Below are 24,556 nucleotides of genomic sequence, written 5' to 3' on the forward strand. Positions count from 1 at the left end.
AATTATGGGCGGATTTGTACTTAAAGAGAGAGGGGTCAATCAAGGCTCAGAATTGCCCAATTGGAAGGCAACTGGAGGATTTATTATTCTGTGCGGGGTTCGGAGTGCGTCGGAGACCAATAAAAATGGCACGTGCCACATCACCTCATTACTAAACTCGATACCCGCGATGGATACCCCTAAATATTGTTGGATATCCAGTGCTTAACTGGACGGTTCTCCCGTCCGGTGTCCATACAGAATAAAAGCTCCAACTGGAGGCTGTCGTTGTCACTGAAGGTGCATGACACACCTATGCAAAGTGCAAGCCGAACGGAATGAGGGTTGTGGCCGGGAGTACTAGGGAGGATTAAATGCAAGATAGTATTATTTGATTGATTAAGAGATTGGCATATCTTTCTTTTCTACTAGGCTTTAGACGTGTAGGTCTTTTACTGGTAATTTATGAATGATATTTGGCTGTTAAATAATACAATTAATATCTAATAAATAATATGTTCACTTCTTTTCTTTGTCCTCCCTATCTTCTTTCTCTACAGCTCTCTAAAAACATGCTTCAAAATTCAAAACCTTGTTCTAAATTATTAGAATTTGACTCAACTCATAATTAAGGAACTAATTTCAAGCTGATTTTAATCTCCAGTACATGCGTACAAATCTAGTTATTGTTGATGATTTTTTATTTCTCATTGAGTCAAATCACGACCTGATATCAACCCTATTCTATTATTACTAATTTAAAACAATATTCATATGTAACTCATCTTAATCTATTAATTAAGAGCTTTAATTATCAACTAAAAGATCTTGAATTTGAATTTTAAGTAGATGACTTATGTATGAATTTGTTTTACTAGACCTAAATTCTTAAAAATTAAAAAAATTTACTAAAAAAATAGTTTAAAAAACAGTAAAAAATTATTTGTTAGAGTAATCATTGGCCACTCGTAACCTTTTGTGATCAGTAGCTTCAGCTTTGCGGGTTCACAGAAAGGAATCGACCCGGTGTCTTTTCTGTAACCAGTGGCAAAAGCCTGCTAATGAGTAAAACATCACATAGATAGCGAAATTACTCGGGACACAGCTGTTAACCAATAAAAACAGCACAAGTTCAATCATCTGGTGACGAAAAGCTATTTAATACAACACAAAACAAAAACCCAGCAGTTAATTTCAATGGCTGCTGTAATTAAAGATGAATGAATGATTGAAATCAAACACTAAACCAAGCGATTGGGTGAGCTGTCCAAGATCTAATGATATGTTTGCCACAAGCAAGAACGAGGAGAGATAAAAGTGGTCCTCCAGAAATAGTTAGTGAATTTGAAGTTGTTAATCTACCACCACAGTCCAACACAACTTGTCCTCTGAAAGACCCATCTGTAGGCTTGTCAGTGCAGAGTAGAGCTGCTGAGACACAATACCTACTCCGTCTCCATACTCCACCCTGCAAAGCAATCATACTATGCTTTATCATCTTAAGGCCAGACTCTTTATATATGAGTTTTAGTTTAAAAAACAAAAAAACAAAAAAACAATTTTGTAGTCTTTGTATAAATCAACAATTACCGACAAACTATGGAGAAGAAATAAGCTTCATCTATCAAAAAACAAGGGTATAAGATGTGCTGAATCGCACAACTTCTCCAGAATCTCACGGTTAAGAACAATGTTTTCTAAGCTTAATGTCATACACATTGGATTTTGTTTCAAGGTGCATAAAACCAAAAGATAAGTGGCGTTTTTTTTTTGCTAGAGCTCTCATAATTTGTATATGTTTTCCACACAAAAAGCATTTTTTAGGGATGGCTTCACCCATCCTCGGGCAAGTTAGATTTCACTTAGACCGGACTCTTAAATTTTCCCTAAATTAGTTCGATACTAATCAAATTAATTTGAACTCATCAGCCTCCTATTATTAGCTTGACATCATACAGTCATCCGCCCATATCTTATCCTTCTCGGCCCTTGCCGAAAGCTCAACATCCATAGATCTATCAGTTTGGCTGCCTCCCAGTCAACAACTTCCCGACGAGACCCAATACCATGAAGTCGCCAACCTGGCATTTTGCCTCCTCGATGCCTGGCCGAAAGCTTAACATCATAGGGTTGTTGGCTTGGCTGCCATTCGATCAACGTCTTCCTGACTGTTGACCTGAACCTAAGCTAAAAAAAATGAATGCAATAAAATAAAAACAAAATACCTGCTCAAATCCTGCCCATCCCGATGCTACTACAGTGCTCATATCCTGCAGTCAGCGCCATTTCAGAGCCAACTACGAGCAAATCCCGCTCTCGATCCACACTCTGCTCACGTTGATAAAATGAAGAGCTTTGGCTCTCTTCTACTTGCACGCTCTCTGCCAAAGTCCACTATGACGTGCTCTCTTCATCACGCTCGAATCCCTTCCTCCTCACTCCCGGTTTCTCGTCACCTACTATCCAAGCCCGACGACCTAGCCGCACAACCCGTCCTAGTAGTGGCACAACTTCCCTATCTTGGTGCCAGTCTTTCGATCTCCATCCCATTCTAGTCCCTCAACAATCCTGACTCCACAACAGACAAAGGCCTCCTCTTCGCAGCCATCTAGCTATAGCCGCAAGAAAACCTCCAATTCCAACCCTTCCTCACGCAAAGCCATTCTCTTGTGCCAAACTCACACCAATTTCAGGCCAAACCCAATCCTATAACTCGATCCTACACGCGAATCAGAGCCGCATTTGACCTATTTCCTCCTGCTCTGATCATAGCAATCGGTCGAAGCCTCTGATTCACCTTTGCAAAACAAGCTACACCTCTGTGGGCTCCGAAAATTCAGCCCCGGCCTCCGCCCGCACTGTTTATGCTTTTTTTTTCCTTTCGGGGAAGTTTTAACTAATTAGTTCTGGGATAAATTTTGGAAGGCAAATGGGTTTGTAGAAAAGACACTACCCAGAGATTTCGCCCTCATTTTGTGAGGACTTTATGATCTGAGTTCTGGTTTCCTATAGGAGCAAGCCCCTACAGTTAATTACCCCTCCCAATAATGAGAAAGAACTTTCGATTAAGACTAACAATCAATCAATAATAAGTGTTGGAGCAAGAGGCTCCGCTTTTGAACTTATATAATACTATGTTGAATGTTTAGATAAAAGAAAGAATAAGATAGACCCCGAACAAAAATCATATTTTGATTTATTACTATTTTGGGTGTACAATTTTGTTGTAAGATAAAGCTTACTCATGTATGTCTATTATGAAAATTTGATGATATACAAATGAACCATGAATAAATAAATTTTCAAAAATGCTTCCATTAGTACATTTTATAAATTTTTAAAATTATCATTTTAGATATTATGGTATACAAAAAAATAGTACATGTCGTTGTTCACCTCGCATCAACCTATAGGGATAGTCGAGGGTTGTGACACAGCATGAGCACCAGTGCTAACCAATGCAGACTACATCGACAAGCAGTTCAGACGAGACACCCAGCACCATACAAGGAGAGCCGAGAGCACAAGTGACTGTGCATGCAAAGAAGGGTGCTCCAGACAAGAGATTTGTGACCACATGTAGTGGAAACCACAGCTCACGAGCACTTTGTGTGAGCAATAAGGTGGGAAGAAAGAAGCCTCGCACAAGGCATGAGGATCAGGAGCATAAGTCCCTCACTATAATTTACTGAGGATCATAAGTGAGACAATAACTAGATTTTTGAATATTTAGGCATGAACAATATCTTAGTGACACCACAGCCGTAATTAGAATACCTATTGAGAAATCATTGTCCTATCCTTCCAAACTATCAAGCATACAATAATATAAAAATCATGCATGATCAAACCTGGCCTTAAGTTGTAATTCAAGAATATTACTTAAAAGATGAATTAGATGAAGATTATGATTATATTTGAACTCTTTCAAGAATGTATTAAATTTTGATCAAGAGTTATAATAGAAATTTGAGTCTGCAATCTAATTGTGATGAATTTGAATATATAACTATGTTAGAATTTTTTCAAAAACCTACACTTAACTTGAGCAAGAGTTACAGTTGAACTTGAAGCTCAAGTGAAATCAATTCAAAGGAAATAAAGCCTATTTTTGAACAATAGTAAGAATTTGAGCCCGGAATTAAATTTGAGTGCGAGAATCATTATGAATATAAATCTCAAATCAAAATTAACGTATAACAACAAACAGAACCAATAACATCCAAAAAGAAACATACAGTGACAAAAAAAAGTACAACGTTAACTCAAACGACAGTAATGTTTCGGTTTCTCGGGCAGATAACTAACGAACATAAAGCAGAAAAATGGATGCAATCCGCGAGAAAGGACCATGCATAGTAATCTCAGATGCACGCAAGGCAATTCTAACATAAACTTATAGGAGGATTCTATTATTTTCATTTGAATACAATCTATTCAAAGCAAAATGTCAGACAGTCATTTCACGCCAAGAGAAAAAAAATGGATGGAAAAAAATTACCTTTTTCCAAGGTATGTAATACTCCCCACAGGGGATACAACCACAGCTGTTCCCGTACAGAAAACTTCATCAGCCTCAAGCAATTCATCTATGGCTACAAGCCGCTCCTCAACCTTCGCAAAAATGTTATTTACTTGTTAAGACATTCAGAAAAATTACCCACATATTTTAGCTTGCTCTAAAAAATAATTCATCCAAAAATTTTTGATGAGGAATATTCACAAAAATAAATCACGTTAGAACCTAAAAATATATAAAATTTCTTAGAACATGACAGATTGCATAGCAGGAAATGTGACGCAGAATTAAGACCAGGAATTATGATCAACAAGAACAACCTTACCTGTATAACATGAGTTCATGAAAAGACTACAACAACAACAACAATAACATCAAGGTTTTATCCCACTACGTGGGGTCAGCTACATGAATCCTGATGTGAAACCAATTAGGAATTGCACGTAGAAATTTATAAAGATTAAATTAGGCGTTGTAATGTCAACCAATGTTTCACTTAGAAAAGATTTTACGAATTGAAAGTTCTCTAAATTGATATGACAAGTAATTACATATTAGAAGAACAAGATCTGAAATAATATCAATCATAAAATGGAAAAGCAAGTGCAATAAACTAACAATCCACCACGTAACAAAGAGAAAAGTCAACTCGAGTTTCCCTCACTCGCGCTCTTTATGATTTTAGCGGAAGAATAATCGCCACAATCCGGAAGACGACACCACAAGGAAGAGGAAGCCTAGGGTAGAGATCCAAGGAAAGCTAGCCGGAGGAGTTTTGTGAAGACGACTGGTGATTCGCCAATGCCCGGTTGGAAGGCGCTCCTCGATGGAAGGTGCCAATGTGAAGAGGATGCGGTCAATGTATCCGTCAACGGTCTCGTCAACCGTCATTTTCACATCAAAGAAAGGAGAGTGTAAGAGATCCGTTCATCCTTGACCATCATAAACGAAACCATGGTCAACTTCGGGATTGGCCATGCACTAGTGGGAAATTGGAGGGAAGATGCTTGTTCTTTCCTTGCAATAGAGCTCATGAGAATTGGAAAATTCCAAGAGGGAGGACAAGGGAGAGGGTCGGCCAAGAGTAGAGAAAATTAGGGCTATGTGGGGTCTCGGTTTTGGGATATGGAAAGAATATTCAATCTGAATTTAATTTCATATTCAATTATATGGGGAGGGAATATAACCTGAAATTCAATTTCAAATTCAAATAAAAATTAGGGCTTCAAGAGGAAAGAAGGGCAATTGGCCATGGAGGGGGGCCGGCGGCATGTAGATAGAGGGAGGGGTTTGGGAAAGGGAATTTAAAGGTTTCCTAAAAGTGTTATCCAATTTAGGAATAAGAATATTAAATCATATCTAATTTAAATTAGAATTAAACTTAAAGTGATGTAAAACGGGTAGGAGGCGTTACAAAGGAGAGGATCTCCTCTCCCAAAATCTGAGAGAAATCAGATTTCTTGCTTGAAAGAGGGAGAACAAACTCCAAACTCCTCTTATAGAATCTGAAAACTGTTTCAGATTCCAACAGAAATCTGAGAAGAAATTTCCGATTATGCAAAGTAAGAATAGGAGCTTGGAAGAAGAGAACTCAAGGCTTCAAAGTGCTTGGCTTAGGCAGAGGGAGAGAGGTGATTGGAGAGAGAGAGAGAGAGTTGATCGGGTGAGAGAGGATTCCAGGATTGGATTCCAGAAATAAAGGAAAACAGAATTTGGAAAGAATTAAAGAGGTGGGGCTGTGAGGGGATTTCGTCCAGGGAGAGAATCTCAGGTTTTGAACTTATTTCCCAAGAACCGGCTGTTTATGGAATTGGATGTGGGTTGCTTCTAAATGACCAAGTCAGGTTTTAAGAAAGAATTTAATATTTGGCCCTGTAAAAAAAAAATTTCGGCTGCTATGTCTTGGAAATATTTCTACAGGAAAGAGGGGCTTAATGTAGGAAAGATTTCCTAAGTTAAGCTAACGGTGAGAGAGTGATTTGTGGAGGGAAAATCTTGAGTTAATGAGGGAGGCGGCAATGAAGAGGAAAAAGGGGGGGAAGAATTAAGTCTATTTCCAAAAGTGAAATTACCCTTTTGGAAACAAATTAATCCAAGCAAAATGAGGGGAAAATTCGGTCAAGGGGATTTGGGTAGATTTAATAGGCTAGGAATATTAGGTAATTACTCAATTAAATTTAATTTGAATTTGAAATTCAAATTTGAATTTGAAATTCAAATTTGAATTTGAAATTCAAATTTGAATTTGAAATTCAAATTTGAATTTGAAATTCAAATTTGAATTTGAAATTCAAATTTGAATTTGAAATTCAAATTTGAATTTGAAATTCAAATTTGACTTGATTGAAGAACTTTCCTAAAATAGACTCATTAAATTTGGAAAGATTTTGAAAATTCTCATTTAGAAATTTTGAATTTTAAATCTATCCGCATTCAATTTTAATCTAAAATAGGAAACAAACTTGGATGGGGAAGGAGGAGATTGACCGGCGGCTAGGGGATGCTGGCCGTGGGCTTGGATGGGAAGGGTGAAGCTCGGGTGGGGTAAGATCCGGCGGCTATGGTGAGGATTTTAGTGGAGCTTGTTGTGGGGGAAGAGTGGGGAAATTTTAGTGGGTGAATTGGATGCGACGAAGAAGAACAAGGAGGGTGGTGAGTGAAGACGAAAATACAACGAGAAAACCACGAACCCGGCCGTCTCCAAGGTTGGTGGGTGATACGATTTCCCTCTCCAAGGGATCTCAAATCACGAGCCCGGACCCATCCTGCGGCTGGTTTCGAAGTATCAAATTGGCTATCAACACTCAGAATAAACTCTATCGTATATATTATGCACAACAAGAGGTTGAGAGAGAGATGATGTTGAGGAATAAGGGGTTGAAGGATGATGAGGACCCGTTGGTGTGTGATGATGTGTCGTCTGATAATGAGTGGTTCATAGATGATGAGGCAGATTTGTCATTATCAGACTTACAGCTAGAAGATCTAAATGTGGATGTATTGAGGGGCGAAGCAGATCAAGTGGGTACATCCACTAGTACCACACCACACACATCCACTAGCTCTGCAGCACAACAATCAAGTAAAGGTATTCCACAACTTTTTATATGCTATTGCATTACATTTATATCAAGTGAGCAATTAACATGCTAATGATCTTTTCTTTTATTGAACAGGGAAGAGAAAAGTGAGTCATATTGAAGATGATGATGACATGACATTCATAGATACAATTGGAGAAGAATATTCAATTGAAGACCCATTTAGTGATGGGATATGATTGCATTTTATATGTTTTTTGTACTTTGGGAGTTTCGTTGAACTAATATTTTGTGATTTTGTACTTTGGGACATGATTTTATTGCATCTACTTTCTTATTTTCCACTATTTTCATATATCATTTAGATGTTTTTATTTTAAAGTACAAAATTGCTATTATTTTCCTGCTAAAACCCTTAATTTTTCATTTACGCAATTCTGTGTCCGTGAGGCTTACGCCTCAGACCGCCTCGAGGCTTACGCCTCGCCTCACGGACGAAAACCGCCTCGAGGCTTAATTACGCAATTTTAAACCTTGGTCTACCTCTACTTTTCTTAACATAGGTTAAATCTAATACATCTAATCTCCTAACCGGATCATCTGAAGGCCGCCGTTTTATATAACCAAACCATCTAAGGCGACTCTCTCTAATCTTATCTGTCACTGGAGCTACTCCAACCTTTTCACGTATATGCTCATTCCGTATCCTGTTTCTAAGAGTAAAGCCACTCATCCACCTGAGCATCTTCATTTATGCAACACTTAACTTAATATTATGCTTCTCTTTTAATGGCCAACTTTCTATGCCATAAAGCATTGCATGTTTAACCACAATCTTATAGAATTTTTCCTTAAGTTTGAGTGGTACTTTTCTATCACACAACAAGCCCGATGCATTCCTCCACTTCATCCATCCAACTTGAATTCTACTACTAATATCACCATCACTTTGAAACCAACTCAACTTCACTATTTTAAATATTTTTTATGTAATACATCATCATTCTATTCAATTAGCTCTTGTATTTTTTTCCCTTTAACATTAACACATAATAATTTCTCAAATATTATTTTCATCTTTTCTTTTGCAATGAATTGGCCAACAGGATTAAAACTAGAAGATTTTGAACAAATCCAGTAAGATTACCTGTAATACTATCATTCAAGATTAGAAAAATGAAAATTAAATACCTGAAATCCTTGGCTTTGAGCAACTTCAATTATACTTTTCCTTGTAATCCCAGGTAATATTGTTCCCTTTATTGCTGGAGTTGATATGACTTTGTCCTAAAAAATGAATAGTCAGTTCTAAAAGTAAAATAGACCAGCAAAATAGCTAGTTAGAAGCATAAAAAACATTATGTAATTATAGCCTGAATAACTAATTTTTAAGTCATAGACAATGCACTGAACACAAGATGAGATCAAAATGTCCAGAAGCCACGAAACCTAGGCCACTTTTGAATTTAACACAAAACAAAAAGAGGGAAGATAACAGGAAATTCAATCAATAAAAGAAAAACTATGATGGAAACATCCGATAAATAATGTCAAATGCGGTTTAAAAAATTTAGCTTCTCACAATATAACGACAGAGGAGTGCTAAGCACTTTGCTGTAATGAGCAATGTATATACCTTTACAACAAAAACATTACAGGATGACACTTCTTCAAGGTATTTCTTGTGAACCGAGTCGAGATACAGAACATCAGAATATCCTTTCGCTTTGGCTATAGATTGTGCCTTTAAAACCTGAATAAAAAAAAAAATGCTTAAAATTTTCAAGCAGAACAGATGAATGTAGGGATTTTCCAAGGACCAGACGTAAAGAATTTCTTCTCATATCATTCTTATCTCAATTATTTAGGTATTGATTAATAAATTCTCATTCTCCATTCATTTTTTTTAATTTCTACTGGTGCTCAATCTATTTTGCAGGAAGAATTTTTTGTTATGAGAAAATTAATATATATATATATATATATATATATATGAAAATCAAAGTATGTTTTAAATTGAAGCTTGATTCGCAGTAAGAGAACAATGGAAGGAATATCAAAGGAAAACTTCGGTTGAAAAATGTGAAAATCCCAAACTTAAATAAAAAGCTTTAATCGATTGAGAGAAATAGAAAAGGCTATTTTCCTGTTTAGTACAAAAGACCAAGTTAATGAGAACTTTAACCTTTTCCACAATATAACCTTCTTTTAGGTAAACACGTCAGTATATCTTCATCCAAATCTTCCAAGCAAAAAGAAATAAAAAAAAACCCACTTGGATGTGCTATTGTGATGGAATAAATAACATCAAAAGCACGGTTAGATAGCTTCTTAGAAGCCATAAGAGTACTCGAGTAATTTCAGCCTATTTTGGCATCTATAATCGTCTTTTCAAGAGTCAATTATCTGATTCCCTCATATGAAAGCGGTTCAGACCTCTACATCTTATTCTTTGCTAGCTTCTATGTATAACAACCTAATCATAAAATGGTGAGAAGGAAGAAGATACACTGTTAAACTTGATCAAATTACATCTATGACGAATGTTAGAGAATCCAGTAACAAGAATCTTAAAGCATTGCAATAAAATCCCAAACTAAGCACAAACTTTATCAATCATGACTTAATTCAGGTTAAACGAAAACCATGTCCAGAAACCACATTAATATTGAATCAACAATAAAAACTCGTCCAATGCTTTGAGATAATGCTAAGTACGAAAATTACACAATCTAAGGAATCAGAGCTTTTCATTACTACCGGTAAATTTTCTGATAGCAAATCTAGAGACAACTAAAATAACTGCAGTAGGAAGCATTTCCACAATTCTACTTTTGATGATGTTAGTTGAGAAATTCGTTAAAATGCTATATGACGTCTCAAAACTGGAACATAATAAACAAATTAAATTTATGTTATAAAAATTTGTTGCGTACAGTAAAGAGGTTTCTCACAAGTATTTACCGCAGCATAATTTCCAATAGTCTTCACGCCTCCAGTGCCACCAGGAATTGCCCGATGAAATTCATTTTCAACTATTAAGTTTATTGGTGCTAAACCCTCCTGAACTTTTTAAAAGAAATGCAAACATCAGTGACATCTGACCACTAACAGTATACTGCAAATGAACACCAAAGAATATAATTAATCAAAGGCACGCAAAAGGGAAAGCGAATTAGCAAGGCACAATTTTCAAACAGATCAAAAGGTGACCTTTTCATCTGGAAGAATTAGTGCTTGATATGAATCACCAAACAAAAAAGAAATGGTCTCTTCCATGAAGTTCTCAGTAGTAAATCAAATGATGGTAACTACGGTCTCTTGAGCTTTTTAATGACTTATTTAAAAACGGAATTCATGCATGAGAGAAAAGGAAAAGAAAAAGAAAAAATATAAAAGCAAATATTTTTTTTTTCTTTTTTTATTTTTTTTATATAAAAACAAATATATTAATACAGAAAACCTTGCTTCCCATGTTTCTGTTTATGCGTGTTTGGCGATGGATGTATAGGAACTACATGAAAGTGTAAAAGTAATAAATGACATGAATATGGGTTCCTTATGTGGACGCAATGTAGAACATAGGACAAGTACCTTAAAAGAGTGTTTTTATTTTGACAAACCTTGAAATAATTCCCAACGGGAGATACAAAAATAAGAAATGTGTACTCAGGGGCTGGTGCAAGTCCAAGGACGGCCCCACTGCCCATAAGCAAAGGTCTAATGTACAATGATCCTTTCCCTGGAGGGGGGACCTGCATGAAAGTGAATCTATTCAAGAGAAAAATCGGCAGATTACTGCTTGGTAATGATAGAACATAAAACATGAACTGGACAATACCCAGCGTTTGTTAGCCAGAACAGTCTCCTTTACAGCATCCACAAAGTGCTCCACAGTTGGTGATGGCATGCACATCCGCTCAGCACCAGTCCTCATCCGCCAAGCATTTTCCTCAGGCCGAAATAGTAAAATTGATCCATCTTCTTTCCTGTATGCTTTCAAACCTTCAAAGAGTCCCTGAAACAGAATAATGATACTCTAATTGATGCAATAAGAAGTATTGCATGCTAGAAAATTCACGGTCATAAGGTGAGAGTTTTATATTCTAGCTTTGCACCAAAATCCAACAAACAAATAAATAAATAAAAGGAGTACAAAAAACATCATAGTTTTTAGGTGGAAAACCTAGCTGATTTAACCAAAATTTATAAGAAGCTAAGGTTGCAAACAAAGATGACGTCTCCCTTTCGAAATTTCATAAACATATACAAATAGAACAAAACGATACTATTATATCCCACAATAGTTTAAACAAACACTTGGATTCCTTACAACTTCAAATAGAAGGATATAACAACACCTTACAACTTTTCATAGTTTGAGAAGAAAGATACAATGGGAGGGTTATCATGGAGAGAAGAATTAGATAAGAAGGTTGAGACGAAGTTTTAGAGGAGAAGGGGAAGGAGACTAACTCGCAAGCTAGTAAAAAAACCCTCAGGTTTTCTTTCCAAAAATCATCACCAAAACTCTCCAAAAACAGCCCAAAACTCGTCGAGAGCGACAATCAGGTGATGCTCAGATGATGGCAGTTGGGTGGTGGTTCAATGGCAATAGTCCAATGGTGACAGCCTGACAGTGGTGCTCAGGTGGAGCTTTGAGATATTCAAACCTCTGAGTTCTATTGAATCTCAAGCCAATGTCCCCCTTCATATAGAGACTAAGTGCCTGTATATATATTTAAGTGGCATGCCCCATATATATGGAGAAATCAGAAATACTCTATCAAACTATCTATATTGATTCCATTTATCATAGTCCACACTCTTTCTACATTTAAGTACCTTAATAATGTTGAAATTAAACGATCTTGAATCAGTTAATTTGTCTCGTCAAGAAGCTCAATTTGGCATTAAGAATGCAAGATTTGAAAAATCAATTGTTCATCCAATTAATATCTCAAAATTTATAATTATGCGACAAGTGCATGATTTGGGCTTATTTGGACTCGGGTTGCTCACTTTTAATGTTGATATCTTTACCCTTCTATTTTCGAATATCAAAGCTCGTATCAACAGAAAATATATTTTTAAGCCCTCTTAAAAGCTTCATAGCACAATAATTATAATTTTGAAGTACTCATTGAGTGACTCTCTCTCTTTCTCACAAATTCCCAAGAGATAGGAAGAGACCATGAAAATTCTTCAATTTGCAATGAATTGTTCGACAAAACCTGACAAACTTAACTAACGTGTGGATGGTCTCTCCCTAAATAGAGTAGAACCATGTGCAAGTTTGCCCCTTGAGGGTATCGATGAAGATTTGACAAAAGACGGCATTTGAGGCTTGTTGCATGTGCATGGTGGTTATGTAGTGATCGATATATTCATAAGGGTCGAACATCCTATCGTAAGAGTCAATGTTTAACAGCTTGAAACTTATTAGAATTGGGTGTTGAAGAGCTTTAATTAGAAGTGATGACTCTTGAAAAAATACAATGAAGAGAGAGCTCATTTTCATGCCTTATGAGAAATTCTACTTTGACCAAGTGTCGTAGAACATCATGCAAAACATTATGAAGGGAGTCGCCAATGAGGCGAGGATGAGCCAAGTTCCTCGTGATTGTTGGAGGAGTGTGAGCTATGCAAGATGGATGGGTAGAGCTAGTTATGTCAATGAGATTGACATCATGTTGTGATAAAGGAATAATTGTTTGATGGTGAGGGGATTCTCTATAGGTGTTCTCAAGCTGGATAATCTGATGTGGTAGTTGATCCTAATGGAGGTGGGTCTCTTCATGCTATATCGGCTTTTGATGCCGAGTCCCCAACGAGAGCTGAAAGATTTCATTCAGAGGCTATTCTATCTTGTAATATATCTTCCACGAACAGAACTGATGCATCTTTGCAAGTAGGATTACGCCCATCAAGGTAGAAAGTGGCAGAGGCTTGGCATACATAGTTTAAAGATTGGTTCTTGGAATAATAAGTGTTGGAGCAAGAGGCTCCGTTGTTGCAATTTTCATTCTTGTTGACCATCTAACAAGTGTCCATAACGATAGTGGGATAGGTTCATGTAAATGACGTCAAACTGTTGCGTACAAGAAAATTTGCAGTAGTAGAGTACGAAAGTTTTGCATCCTAGCTTTGCACGCAAAGATATAGCACGTACAACAGAGTTTTAATGTGAAAATCCTGGAAAAAGGAGAATCACAAGGTTTGACCTAACTAAAATGATTCATTATGTTAATTTTAATTACAAATGTTTGCTCGTCCCTTGATTTGGAGATGACAAATTTACAAAAATATTGGGGTTGGCAGAAAATATCATAGTCGACATGGAATAAAAAGTGTTCAAATGATTGTGGCTGAGAGACAGCAGTCCAACAATGTTGGTCGAGTAGCGGGGGTCTACTGATGGCAGTGGTTCGACGACAGTGTTGAGTGATAATGGTCTAAAAATAGCATTTGGGCAACGATGATTCGATGGGTGTGGTCGATAGCAACGATCTAATGGCAATAATTCCACTATGGCGATTGGGAAGTGATTCTATGGTTCAAAGATAATAGTCGAATGGTGCTCTGAGGGCAATGATCAGGCAATGTTCTGATAACAGCAGTCAAGTGAAGGTCCGAGGTTGGTGGTCCAATGGTAGTGCTCAAGTTGAGCTCTGGAATTCTTCAAGTCTTAGAGCTCTTTTGAATCTCAAGCCAAGAGTCTTTTTCATGTATATAATGGTTTTGAGAGTGATATGCACAATAAATATGAAAAAAAAATCCAAAACACTATCAAATATTTCGTATTAATTCCTTTTATCACAATATATTCTTTTTGCATTTAAGTGCCTTAATAATACCGATTTTGGGCTCGTTGGATTCATCATGATGAGATGCTCGATTAAATCATAAGCACTCGAGATCTAAAGATCATTTGGTTGTCCAATTAATATCTCAAAGTTTCTAATAACATATGAAGTATTTGAATTGGGCTTATTTGAACTTGGAACAGCTCATTTTGGCATGGATAGGTTCGTCTTGTTGAGAAGTTCGATTAGACTATAAGTTTGTTGAAATCGGAGTTTGGATGGTCCTGAATTTAATTATGAAACTTTTCAATTCAAATATGGATCGAGATTCATGCCCAATCAAGTCAATTTTTCATGGCATATAGGTTCTTGAACTCAAACCATATTAACCCAAGTTATACTTATTCCCAATGCTTTCCAACACTCAAGATGCAGATGAAAAGATTGACGTTTCATTGAATGACTATTATTTCAAGGGCAATGCAAAGATATCAATCCATAATCTCATATAGTAGGCTTAATAAAGAATTGCTTTTAGCAGTAACATGGCAAGTTGAAGTTCGTGAAAGTTAATTCTTACTAAGCTAAATAACCAATTACAACCAGAAGATCACTAAGAAATCAATGAACTTATTTAAAATATTAAAAAATTAATAATATCAAGAAATGCTCTACTTGTCCATAATTTAAGATCCCAGCAGATGGGCACATCTGAATGGGTCCAAAACGCTGCAATCCCCCTTCTGTGAACACTCCATCTCTGGGTGACTTGGCAATGTACATATAATCAGTTGGAACTAGTCCAAATCCAAGATTATCCCAGTTGATATCAGCCAATTCGGATGCTTCCCTGCAGGATATGACTACCCAACTTATCACGAAGAAACAGCATAAGAGGTAGAAGAATATTAAATTTGCAATAACTTAAAAAGTCATAATGCAAAAAGAAGAATCTTAAAACAATCACAAAAAATTGTGCAGCCGGAAGGGAAAAGATTTTTGAGTAAAACGTAATGAACGAAGCCGTACTTTTACAGCCAATCTTATTAGAATATTACTGAAATATGGCCAGCAGGACCAAGGAGTGTGTGGCAGTCTAGAAACCAGAAACTGCCTTAATTTTTGGTACAGTAATCAACTAACTGATAACAATACAGCCAAAAATAGAGCTCCAAGACAACACGGCAACCTTTATTTTTCCCAAGTGCGGGACATAATACCTTGAGATCCATAAACTAACTTTTATTTGGCCAGAAAAGACACCATTCTTTATAACTATTAATCAGCAAACAAAACAAACCAATTAAAATGGGAGAATGTATAATGGCACTATTGAACATAGATCTGCATCCCATACACAACTATTGATACATGAGTTGGAAAATAAGGTGAAACAGTATGAAAGAGGCATCATCAGCTCAAGCATCAGGTCTTTTTTCAGATTTAGCATCTCAAGATTGCATAAAGTTCATCCATATCCATAGAGTTCTGTAAATTTGCATGTCAAACCAAAAAAGTTTACACAACTCTTTTTCTTATTGGTTTAGTTAAAGCATTGAAAGTAGTAGGTACAACACGCATGGTTACCAACTGCCTTAAGAGAGAGAGTTCCACTTAAGATTAGGCAAACGCTAAAAAAAAAAAGTTGCTTTATAGCCGATAATATCCAAACTTCGTTGAAGGATCAAATTTCCCCAACCTTGCATATATGCCCCACCAAGATTATTTTCTAATGAAAAATGTTTGGAAAGAACAAATGTAACAATCGATCTGCAACTGGGAATTCATTCACTCTGTGCTCCACGGGTTATTTTGTTAAGTTCAAACAGATGATTCCAACACCAACAACAACAAAAGCCTTCATCCCACTATGTGGTATCAGCTACAATAATTTTTTTTTCTATTCTATTAAGAATCAAATTCTCATTTTAAATTAGATCATCCCACCATCAGGGATTATTTGTAATATACATAATAAAAATTAAAATTGTATGTAAAATAACCTGGGTCTCAGAAAAAGATTCATGAAGTTAGTAGGCCGTGCTTTTGAAAAGACTGATTTATTAGGTAGTAGGTCACGCTTTTGGGCAGAGAATCATAGAAGAAGTAGGTGGATACTATTAGAAAAAACAGATTATCAGCAAGTGCATCTCGTCATGATCCTCATAGCCTAAACCCAAAGGTTTACAGCCGACACCATAAATCCTTCGCTATTGAATTTTTTGTTGAGTGCTATATGAGGTGATATTCTAAGAAAAGGAAATCTCACAAGCATTCCTTGTTTTATGCTCTTCTGAACCGAATTTGCTATTTTTATACAGTATTTTGTTTGGGTAAAAATCTACTTGAAAACAGTAACAAAAAAGGGTAAGTAAATGTTACAAGCAAACATACATACATGTGTTGCGGATGAAAAGAAAGAAATAAAACGGGCAGCATGAGGTACAAATATTTTGCATGAAATATCTGCGTACATACTGGATGGTGCTTGTTCGGCTTGCTTCACATCTTGCATTTGATCCCATTAAAGCTGCAGAAGACATGAAGTGAAGCTGATTCTGAACCTACAAAGCACAAATGATTTCTTATTTGTAAGTAAAAATATAAAGCATTATGCATTGAAATATTAAAATTCAGGAACGTGGTCTCAACTTAATAGCCATCCCAATACAAACTTTATTCAGTTGAATTTTCTAAATCATCTTTTCTTTCTAAATCATCTTTTCTTCTCACTAATAAGAACACTATGTAAGAATAGCGTGTTTTAGTAGCCATTAATTGCAATCAGGAAAAAAAATGGTCCGCAATTCAAAGAGAACAAGGCATTATTATCACATTCTATAATTCATAGCAGGATCCCTAAACTTTTATTAAAATGAAAAAAACGTGATGAAAACTCACCTAAGACAATGAGCCCTATATTGCTATCAGGAACAGAATCCCAATACAATTCCACAAGATCTGCTATCCCAAAATATACATCAGTTGATGTAGCACAACGAGAGCACTTTCATCAAAGCATCACATCAAGACATCGTCATCAAGAAAACAACACAATGCATGATCAAGGCTTGAATAATAGCATGGAATCAAGATGAAGAAGGCATCGTGATTATCACCATAATCAACATAAATCTCAAGAAAGATAAGTGGTCAAGCCCTTCATGAAGAAATCAAGCACATGCTTAATTCCAATACCACTTCAAAGGCAATGCAATCTTAGATAAGTTCAAAGCACATTTTCTGATCATTTTTGCAAGACCGCATCAACTTTTATTCTATAAAGCAGAGTTATTGGAAATGGGATAGAGCTGATCCAACGAAAATACAGCACTTTCATTAAAACACAAAATCAATATTGGAGCAAGCATCATCATCAAGTACAGATCACAAGGCATGATCAAGGCTTGAATAAAAGCACAGAAACAAGATGGATGACATATCATGATTATCATCATCATCAATAATATAAATTGCAAGGCAACCAAGTAAGAGGCAGCCCCTTCATGAAGAAATCAAGTGAATCTCAAATTCCCAGAACTAAAACCACTCCATTTTTCATACGAGCCAGGGACGTCCGACTACCTTCAAAAGCTAATGAAAAGAACTCCAAATTTTCCTATAAGAAGGTGCAAAGTTTGGTCATTTCATGCTTCGATCAAGGGGGAGAATGGAAATTAATTGAAGATTAGAACCACTCGCTTTCCTTTTTTTTTTTTTAGGGGGGTGCAAAATCTATGACTATATTATTTATTTACTTTAAGTTACATTCTTTCTTTGCTTGCTGTGCATGTCAGTATGTCACCAATCCATGTAAACTAAGTGATCAAAATTAATTTTTAAATAATGAGAAATTCCCCTGGATTGGAAACCCTTGAGACTATAATAATTAGTCATGTACGATTGTCTTTATTATTGTTGAATAAAATCACTTTTGCTGGTACAACACTCTAATGGAAAAGCTTGAAGAACCCTACAGCTTGGAGTGGCTGAGTGGTTAATCCGTAAACTCTAGCCACCATACTAATATAATTTTCCTCCAAAAACCTAAAGTCCATGGCCACCCCCTCCTCTTTAAATAACCCACTTGGCCAAACCTTAAACCCTACAACAAACAAAGCCATAAATCCACTTTGACAATGACCAATCATAACACCAGCCTTGCCATATCTACTTGCTATGTTTGGATCTTAAGCCCCCACAAGCTTCAAGAGCCATCACCCATCAAGATTCTCTTTTAGCGCTTACAATAGTAATGTATACTAACGTATCACTCAAAATTTATCCAATTAGTCCTAAGAATTACAACATGAACAGCTCAGTTTAATACAAGAAGCACTCTAACATAATAGCTTAGCAAACTCTACCATAAAGACATAATAAAATACGCACATTTTTGGCGTTCCATCCTTCAATTTAAAGAAATGATATTCTGCATACATACAACATCTTAGGCAATCACTCACACCATATGCATAACAGCCCCTCCCCCACAATTATCATTGCCACACCCACAATTATCATTGCCACAAGGAAACAAAAAAAAAAAGACAACATAATATAGGAAAAATAAAAAAAATAGAATTAAAAATAGATAGACCAAGGATTTTTACTCCTATGAAAGAAAAAAGACTTAATGTTATTGTTGCTACTGTTGAAAAAAAAAATTATGAGAAATAAGCAAGGACTCACTAACTCAAAATTATAGAGACTTGTTTGCCTATGACATTTGGGGAACCACTCACTCAAAGGAACCAAGGTTGAGAAAACCGGACCGGGCAACGAACCGGTAGAGAGAGCGATTCACGGTTCGATCGGTTCAACGTTCAACCGGTCAAACCGGGGTTGAACCGGATGACGTAATAAATACAATTTAGATGATATAAAAATCATATAATAATATAACTTTTTTATTAAAAAATAGATTGAATTCAAACATTACTAATATCTTATATAATTTTAAATTTAAACATATTCAATTTTTAAATTTATATTAACTTACAAATTAATTAATAAGTTTATTATAAATAATCCTTAATTTATGTTATATATTTATAATTTCTATATTAGATTCATATTATTATTTTACATTTATAAATTATTGAAGTTAAATTAAATCATTTATTATAAATAATAAATAAATTAATTAATATTTATGGTACATAAAAAAATAAATGATGATTATAATTTATTTTATATTATTAATTAAAAATAAATATTATTTAATCATAAAAATATTATTTAAAAAATTTATTTTAAAATGAATAGTGTATGTTGTAAACTTAACGCGCATTAAGTTCTTACACAGTGCGCTATTCAATATCATCAGCAAAAAGCAAACACCAAGGTACATCCTCTTGAAAATGTCTAGTGAGAAGATCCAGGACTAAAGCAAAAAGAAATGGGCTTAAGGCTGATCCTTGATGTAATCCAACCAAAATAGGAAAATACTTGGTCAAACCACCTTGTGTTTGAACACAAGTAATAGCTTCTGCATACATATCTTTAATGATTTGAATATAAGCATTATTAACTCCTTTCTTTTCAAGAACTCTCCAAAGCACTTCTCTTGAAACTTTATCATATGCTTTTTCTAAATCAATAAATATCATATGTAGATCCTCTTTATTCTCTATATTTCTCTAACAAACCTCTCAATAAATGTATGGCTTCCATAGTAGACCTACCCGGCATGAATCCAAATTGATTTTGAGAAACATTAGTATCACGCTGCAACCTACGCTCCATAACTCAGTATGACACATTAACTTAATTCCTCTATAATTCGCACATTTTGGTGCCACCTTTATTCTTAAAAATAGGAATTAACACACTCATTTTCCACTCATATGGCATCTTTTGTTCTCAAAACAGTATTAAAAAGTTTAGTAAGCCAAGAAATTCCTTCATCTCCTAAGCATTTCCGCATCTCTATTGAAATATCATCAAGTCCAATAGCTTTAGTATGACACATTAACTTAATTCCTCTATAATTCGCACATTTTGGTGCCACCTTTATTCTTAAAAATAGGAATTAACACACTCATTTTCCACTCATATGGCATCTTTTGTTCTCAAAACAGTATTAAAAAGTTTAGTAAGCCAAGAAATTCCTTCATCTCCTAAGCATTTCCGCATCTCTATTGAAATATCATCAAGTCCAATAGCTTTTCCACACTTCATTTCTTTAAAGTCTCTCTAACTTCGGTTTTACTAATACGCCAATAAAAAAATCTTTATTTTCATTTAGGGTGCTAAAGTGACTAAAGTCAATCATATTTTCATATTATTCGTTAAAAAGTTTAGCAAAATATTTCATGCATCTTTGTTGAATATCATCTTCTAAGAAAAGTTTTTTTTTAATCTTTATCTTTAATATACATCACTTGAACTAAGTCCTTATTACTATTATCTCTTTGTTTGACTAACTTATACATATATCTTTCTTCATCCTTAGTATCTAATTTAGATTATATAAATCATTAAAAATTAAACTGTTTGCATCGCAAATAGCTTTTTTAGATTCCTTATGAGCCTCTTTATAGCTTTCCCAATTATCAGAATTTTTATATCTAAATCAATTTTTATAAATAAATCTTCTTATTTTTTATCTTTTCTTGTACATTTGGATTCCACCATTAACTATTTTTACTATTATGAGTTTTTCTCTTTGAAACTCCAAGTACATCTTTTGTAATATTCTTAATATCACTAGCCACTTTTTCCCACATAATATTAGCATCCTCATGCACAGACAAAATCTTAAGATCTAAATTTTTACTCTCAAAAATACTTTTGTTAATATTTTTTAAAAGCCCCCATCTAATCCTAAAAAATTGTTTTACTTTATTTTATATTTTTTGCCCCTTTATCTTAAAGTCCAAAACTAATAATCGATGTTGGGTACATCAATTTTTAAGAGGCCTTACACCATGATAGATAAAAAGCTAAAGAGGAGCATCACCTTACTAAGTAGTGATTGACTCAAGAAAGCAAAAGCTAAAGCCAATCTAGTATGAGTCATTTCAGATTATGAAGAAGATTAGAGGCAATGTTCGCCAACTGGAGTTTCCAACATACATGAAGACATATTTGGGGGTCAATGTGGAGCACTTAAAGCCATCCAAGAATTTTATGTCAAATGTCGATACTAAATAAGTTTTCCTTGAAATTGATAATATGTTGACGGAGTGACAGGTACCATTTGAGTTGGACAAGCTAATGGAGAAGAGAATAGCCACTACAAAGGCATGAACAAAAGGAGATTTATTGCATTTTCAAAGGCGGGTCAATTTCCTAATGCAGTGAAGTTGTACAATAAGAGGTTGAGAAAACAATCTACTCTCTTCTCAATATGTAAGTTCACAGAAATGAAATCCTCCCAAAAAGGGATCCAAGATATGGAGATTAAATCAAGTGGATAACTTACCAAATCATCATTGATAGTGATTTGGGAATCAAACCGTGAAGAGATTAAATGGATTGAAATCATTTAATCTTTGATGGTTTGATCTATTGATGAAGAAACCAGTTGTGGTGATTCTTAGATTACGCCATTAAGCTAGAAGAACAAAATAGCAGGAGTACAAAAGTGTACATGGATTTTAAATCAGACACCTAATAATTAGTATAAGGAGGAAGAAAATTTGGACATTTGGATGAAAATGAGAACAATGGTATTTTGAATTTTGTTGAAAGTTTAAATTCAAGAGAGTTTCTATCTTTTCACGTGTTACTTTAGAAATTATAAGATCAAGTTCAAAATGAATTTCAATTGTATTATGCCTACAAATAGGCATATTTTCTGCAAAAGAAAATCAATCCAATTATCTAAAAGCCTCTTTCTCTCTCCTCCAAATGCTAGCCTTACAAAGCAAGCCAAAATTTGCCACCTGAAGCATCCCAGCTCGTTGGTTACTTGTCACCCTTCATAAACTCCACAACAGTCAACCAATTGCTGCTCCTTCTGGTAGTTTCCAACGGTCATCCAAATGTTTCTGTGACCATAATAGGGAAGGAGTTGGATCTATGCTTGCTGATTTACAGCAAACCTCAAGTAGAATATAGCAATTGATGCTGTCTGGGAGTAAAAGAAACCAAAAAAATAGAGAAGAAGTCATTTGCAGCAAGAAACAATAATTAAGGTACCTAATTTTGATTAATAAACAACTAGAGTTCCTCCAGAAATCGTGTAAAATCCTTACCTATTAGTTCTAACCACTTGTTCCAACTCATCTCATGATGTTTAGAGATTAGCATCAGACCATTTATCTTATTCATTACACTTCCTGACGCCTTTTTTCCCCCACCATCCTTCTTTCCCCTTATACTTTTCCCCTAAAAAAAAAACCTTCTTCCACATTCATTGCAATTCCCTTTAGAATCAAATTTCCAACCAGACACTACATCAATTGAGGCCTCTTGTCACAGTGCCACCCCAAGCCCAATAATTTGATTAGCGACATAATTTTTAAAATAGTTAATTTCAGAGAAAAAACTTGTGATATGCACGAACATTCCTATACAAAACATAAGAGAATCTTATTATAACAAAGAATGACTGGTGGGTTGGCTCAATCAAACCGAGCATGAACACAATCATTCGCGAAATATTCGGCTTGCTGAAGACACGTGGCTTAAATAGGAATATACCAGTAACAATTAGATTTTCAAGGGCGCAACAAAAAGTGAACAATTTTACAAAAAGAAAAAGTGCAATATGAATAATAAAGAATCCAAAAATAAGAAATGGAGAAATAAATTGACCGGCCAGTAACAAAAACAAAAAACCTAGCCAAAAAGGCAAAAAAAAGAAAGAAATTAGAACCTTGATACACGAAGGGGAGCGAAATCTGCTTCCATGATTCACAAAAGCGGGGCAGCTCGACGAGTAGAGGAGGGGAGCAAAGTCGCCCCGGTAACTAGAAAGAACGAGGCCAAACTCCATCGTTCTTATCCCCGTCTCTTCTCTTCAAAGAATCAGGTTGAGAAAGTGGAAGAGAGCGGGGAAGGAGAAACTAGCGAACGCCGCACCCGAAATCGCAGTGGCGGCGGCCAACGAGAGGAAAAGAGTTTAACCAGATGTCCGAGACATAGGGCGGAAGTTGGCGCTGGAAGTCTCGGTCGTCATGGAAGATCACCTTTTTATTAGGTTAAATATTATTTGTTTTTAAATGGTAATGTCGATTTTAAACTGTATGCAGGCTCTAAGATATGTAGAAAATAAATAAGAAAATATATCATATTTTTCCAGATAAGAAAATCATATTAAGCAACTAAGATTAATATTTTATATGACATTTTTAATTATAATAGTTTTAATATAAATTTAAAATTTGTAATTAATACTGATATATTTTATATCAAAATAATCTGATAAATTCTTTTTTAATTACTTTAAGAGGCCTGTAAGAAGTATAAGAAAGTAATATGCGATGCAAAAATTTTAGTTTTTATTAATTTATATAATAAATTAGATAGTAAGGAGGGTGAAAGATATATTTATAAGTTAGCCAAATAAAAATATAGGAGTAGTGAGGATTTAATGCAAATGAAATGTATTAAGGATGAAAATAAAAAAAAAAGTATTTTTATTTGAAGAAGATATTCAACAAGATGGAAGAGATATTTTGCTAAATTTTTAAATAAGATTGTGATAATACGATTGACTATAGTAACCTTAATATCCTAAATAAAAATAAAGATTTTTGTTTTTATTGGTGTATTTGTAAAGCCGGAGTTAGAAAATGATTTAATGAAAATGGTGTCGAAAAGCTATTGGATATGATGATATTTCAATAGAGATGTGAAAATGCTTAGGAGACGAAGGAATTTTATTAGCTTTCTAAACTTTTTAATATTATTTTAAAGACTAAAATGATGTCAGATGAGTGGAGAATAAGTGTGTTGATTCTTTTTTTTAAGAATAAATGTGATGCACAAGTTTTTGCAAATTATAGAAGAATAAGTTAATGTGTCGAACTTGAAAACTTTGGGAGAGAGTTATGGAGCTAGGATACGACATGATACTAATGTTTCTCAATATCAAATTGTATTCATGTCAGGTAGGTCTACTATGGAAGCTATTCATTTATTGAGAGGTTTGATGGAGAAGCATATAGAGAATAAGGAGGATCTTCATATGAATATATGATATTTATTGATTTAGATAAAGCATATGATAAAGTTCTAAGAGAAGTGCTATGGAAAGT

At 34.9% G+C, this 24,556-nt stretch overlaps 1 protein-coding gene across 2 annotated transcripts; it reads right to left on the reverse strand.

Moving 5' to 3' along the window:
* Positions 1-1,087: 1,087 nt before the first annotated feature.
* Positions 1,088-23,504, reverse strand: LOC110110320 (branched-chain-amino-acid aminotransferase 5, chloroplastic). 2 transcript variants are annotated; one of them, XM_028695444.1, is made up of 10 exons: positions 23,173-23,504; positions 16,824-16,903; positions 15,021-15,195; positions 11,381-11,557; positions 11,163-11,294; positions 10,504-10,602; positions 9,176-9,292; positions 8,731-8,826; positions 4,481-4,593; positions 1,088-1,447 (listed from the first exon to the last, which is right to left on the reverse strand). In XM_028695444.1, exons 1-10 carry the CDS (start codon positions 23,290-23,292, stop codon positions 1,333-1,335), a joined length of 1,224 nt encoding a protein of 407 aa, XP_028551277.1. In that variant the 5' UTR covers positions 23,293-23,504; the 3' UTR covers positions 1,088-1,332. The 2 variants fall into 2 exon arrangements, with proteins under 2 accessions (XP_028551277.1, XP_020697390.1); XM_020841731.2 differs by having other exon boundaries at positions 16,824-16,909.
* Between the last annotated feature and the right edge of the window lie 1,052 nt (positions 23,505-24,556).

Source organism: Dendrobium catenatum, unplaced genomic scaffold, assembly GCF_001605985.2.
Source record: "Dendrobium catenatum unplaced genomic scaffold, ASM160598v2 fragScaff_scaffold_636, whole genome shotgun sequence".
Taxonomy (NCBI): domain Eukaryota; kingdom Viridiplantae; phylum Streptophyta; class Magnoliopsida; order Asparagales; family Orchidaceae; genus Dendrobium; species Dendrobium catenatum.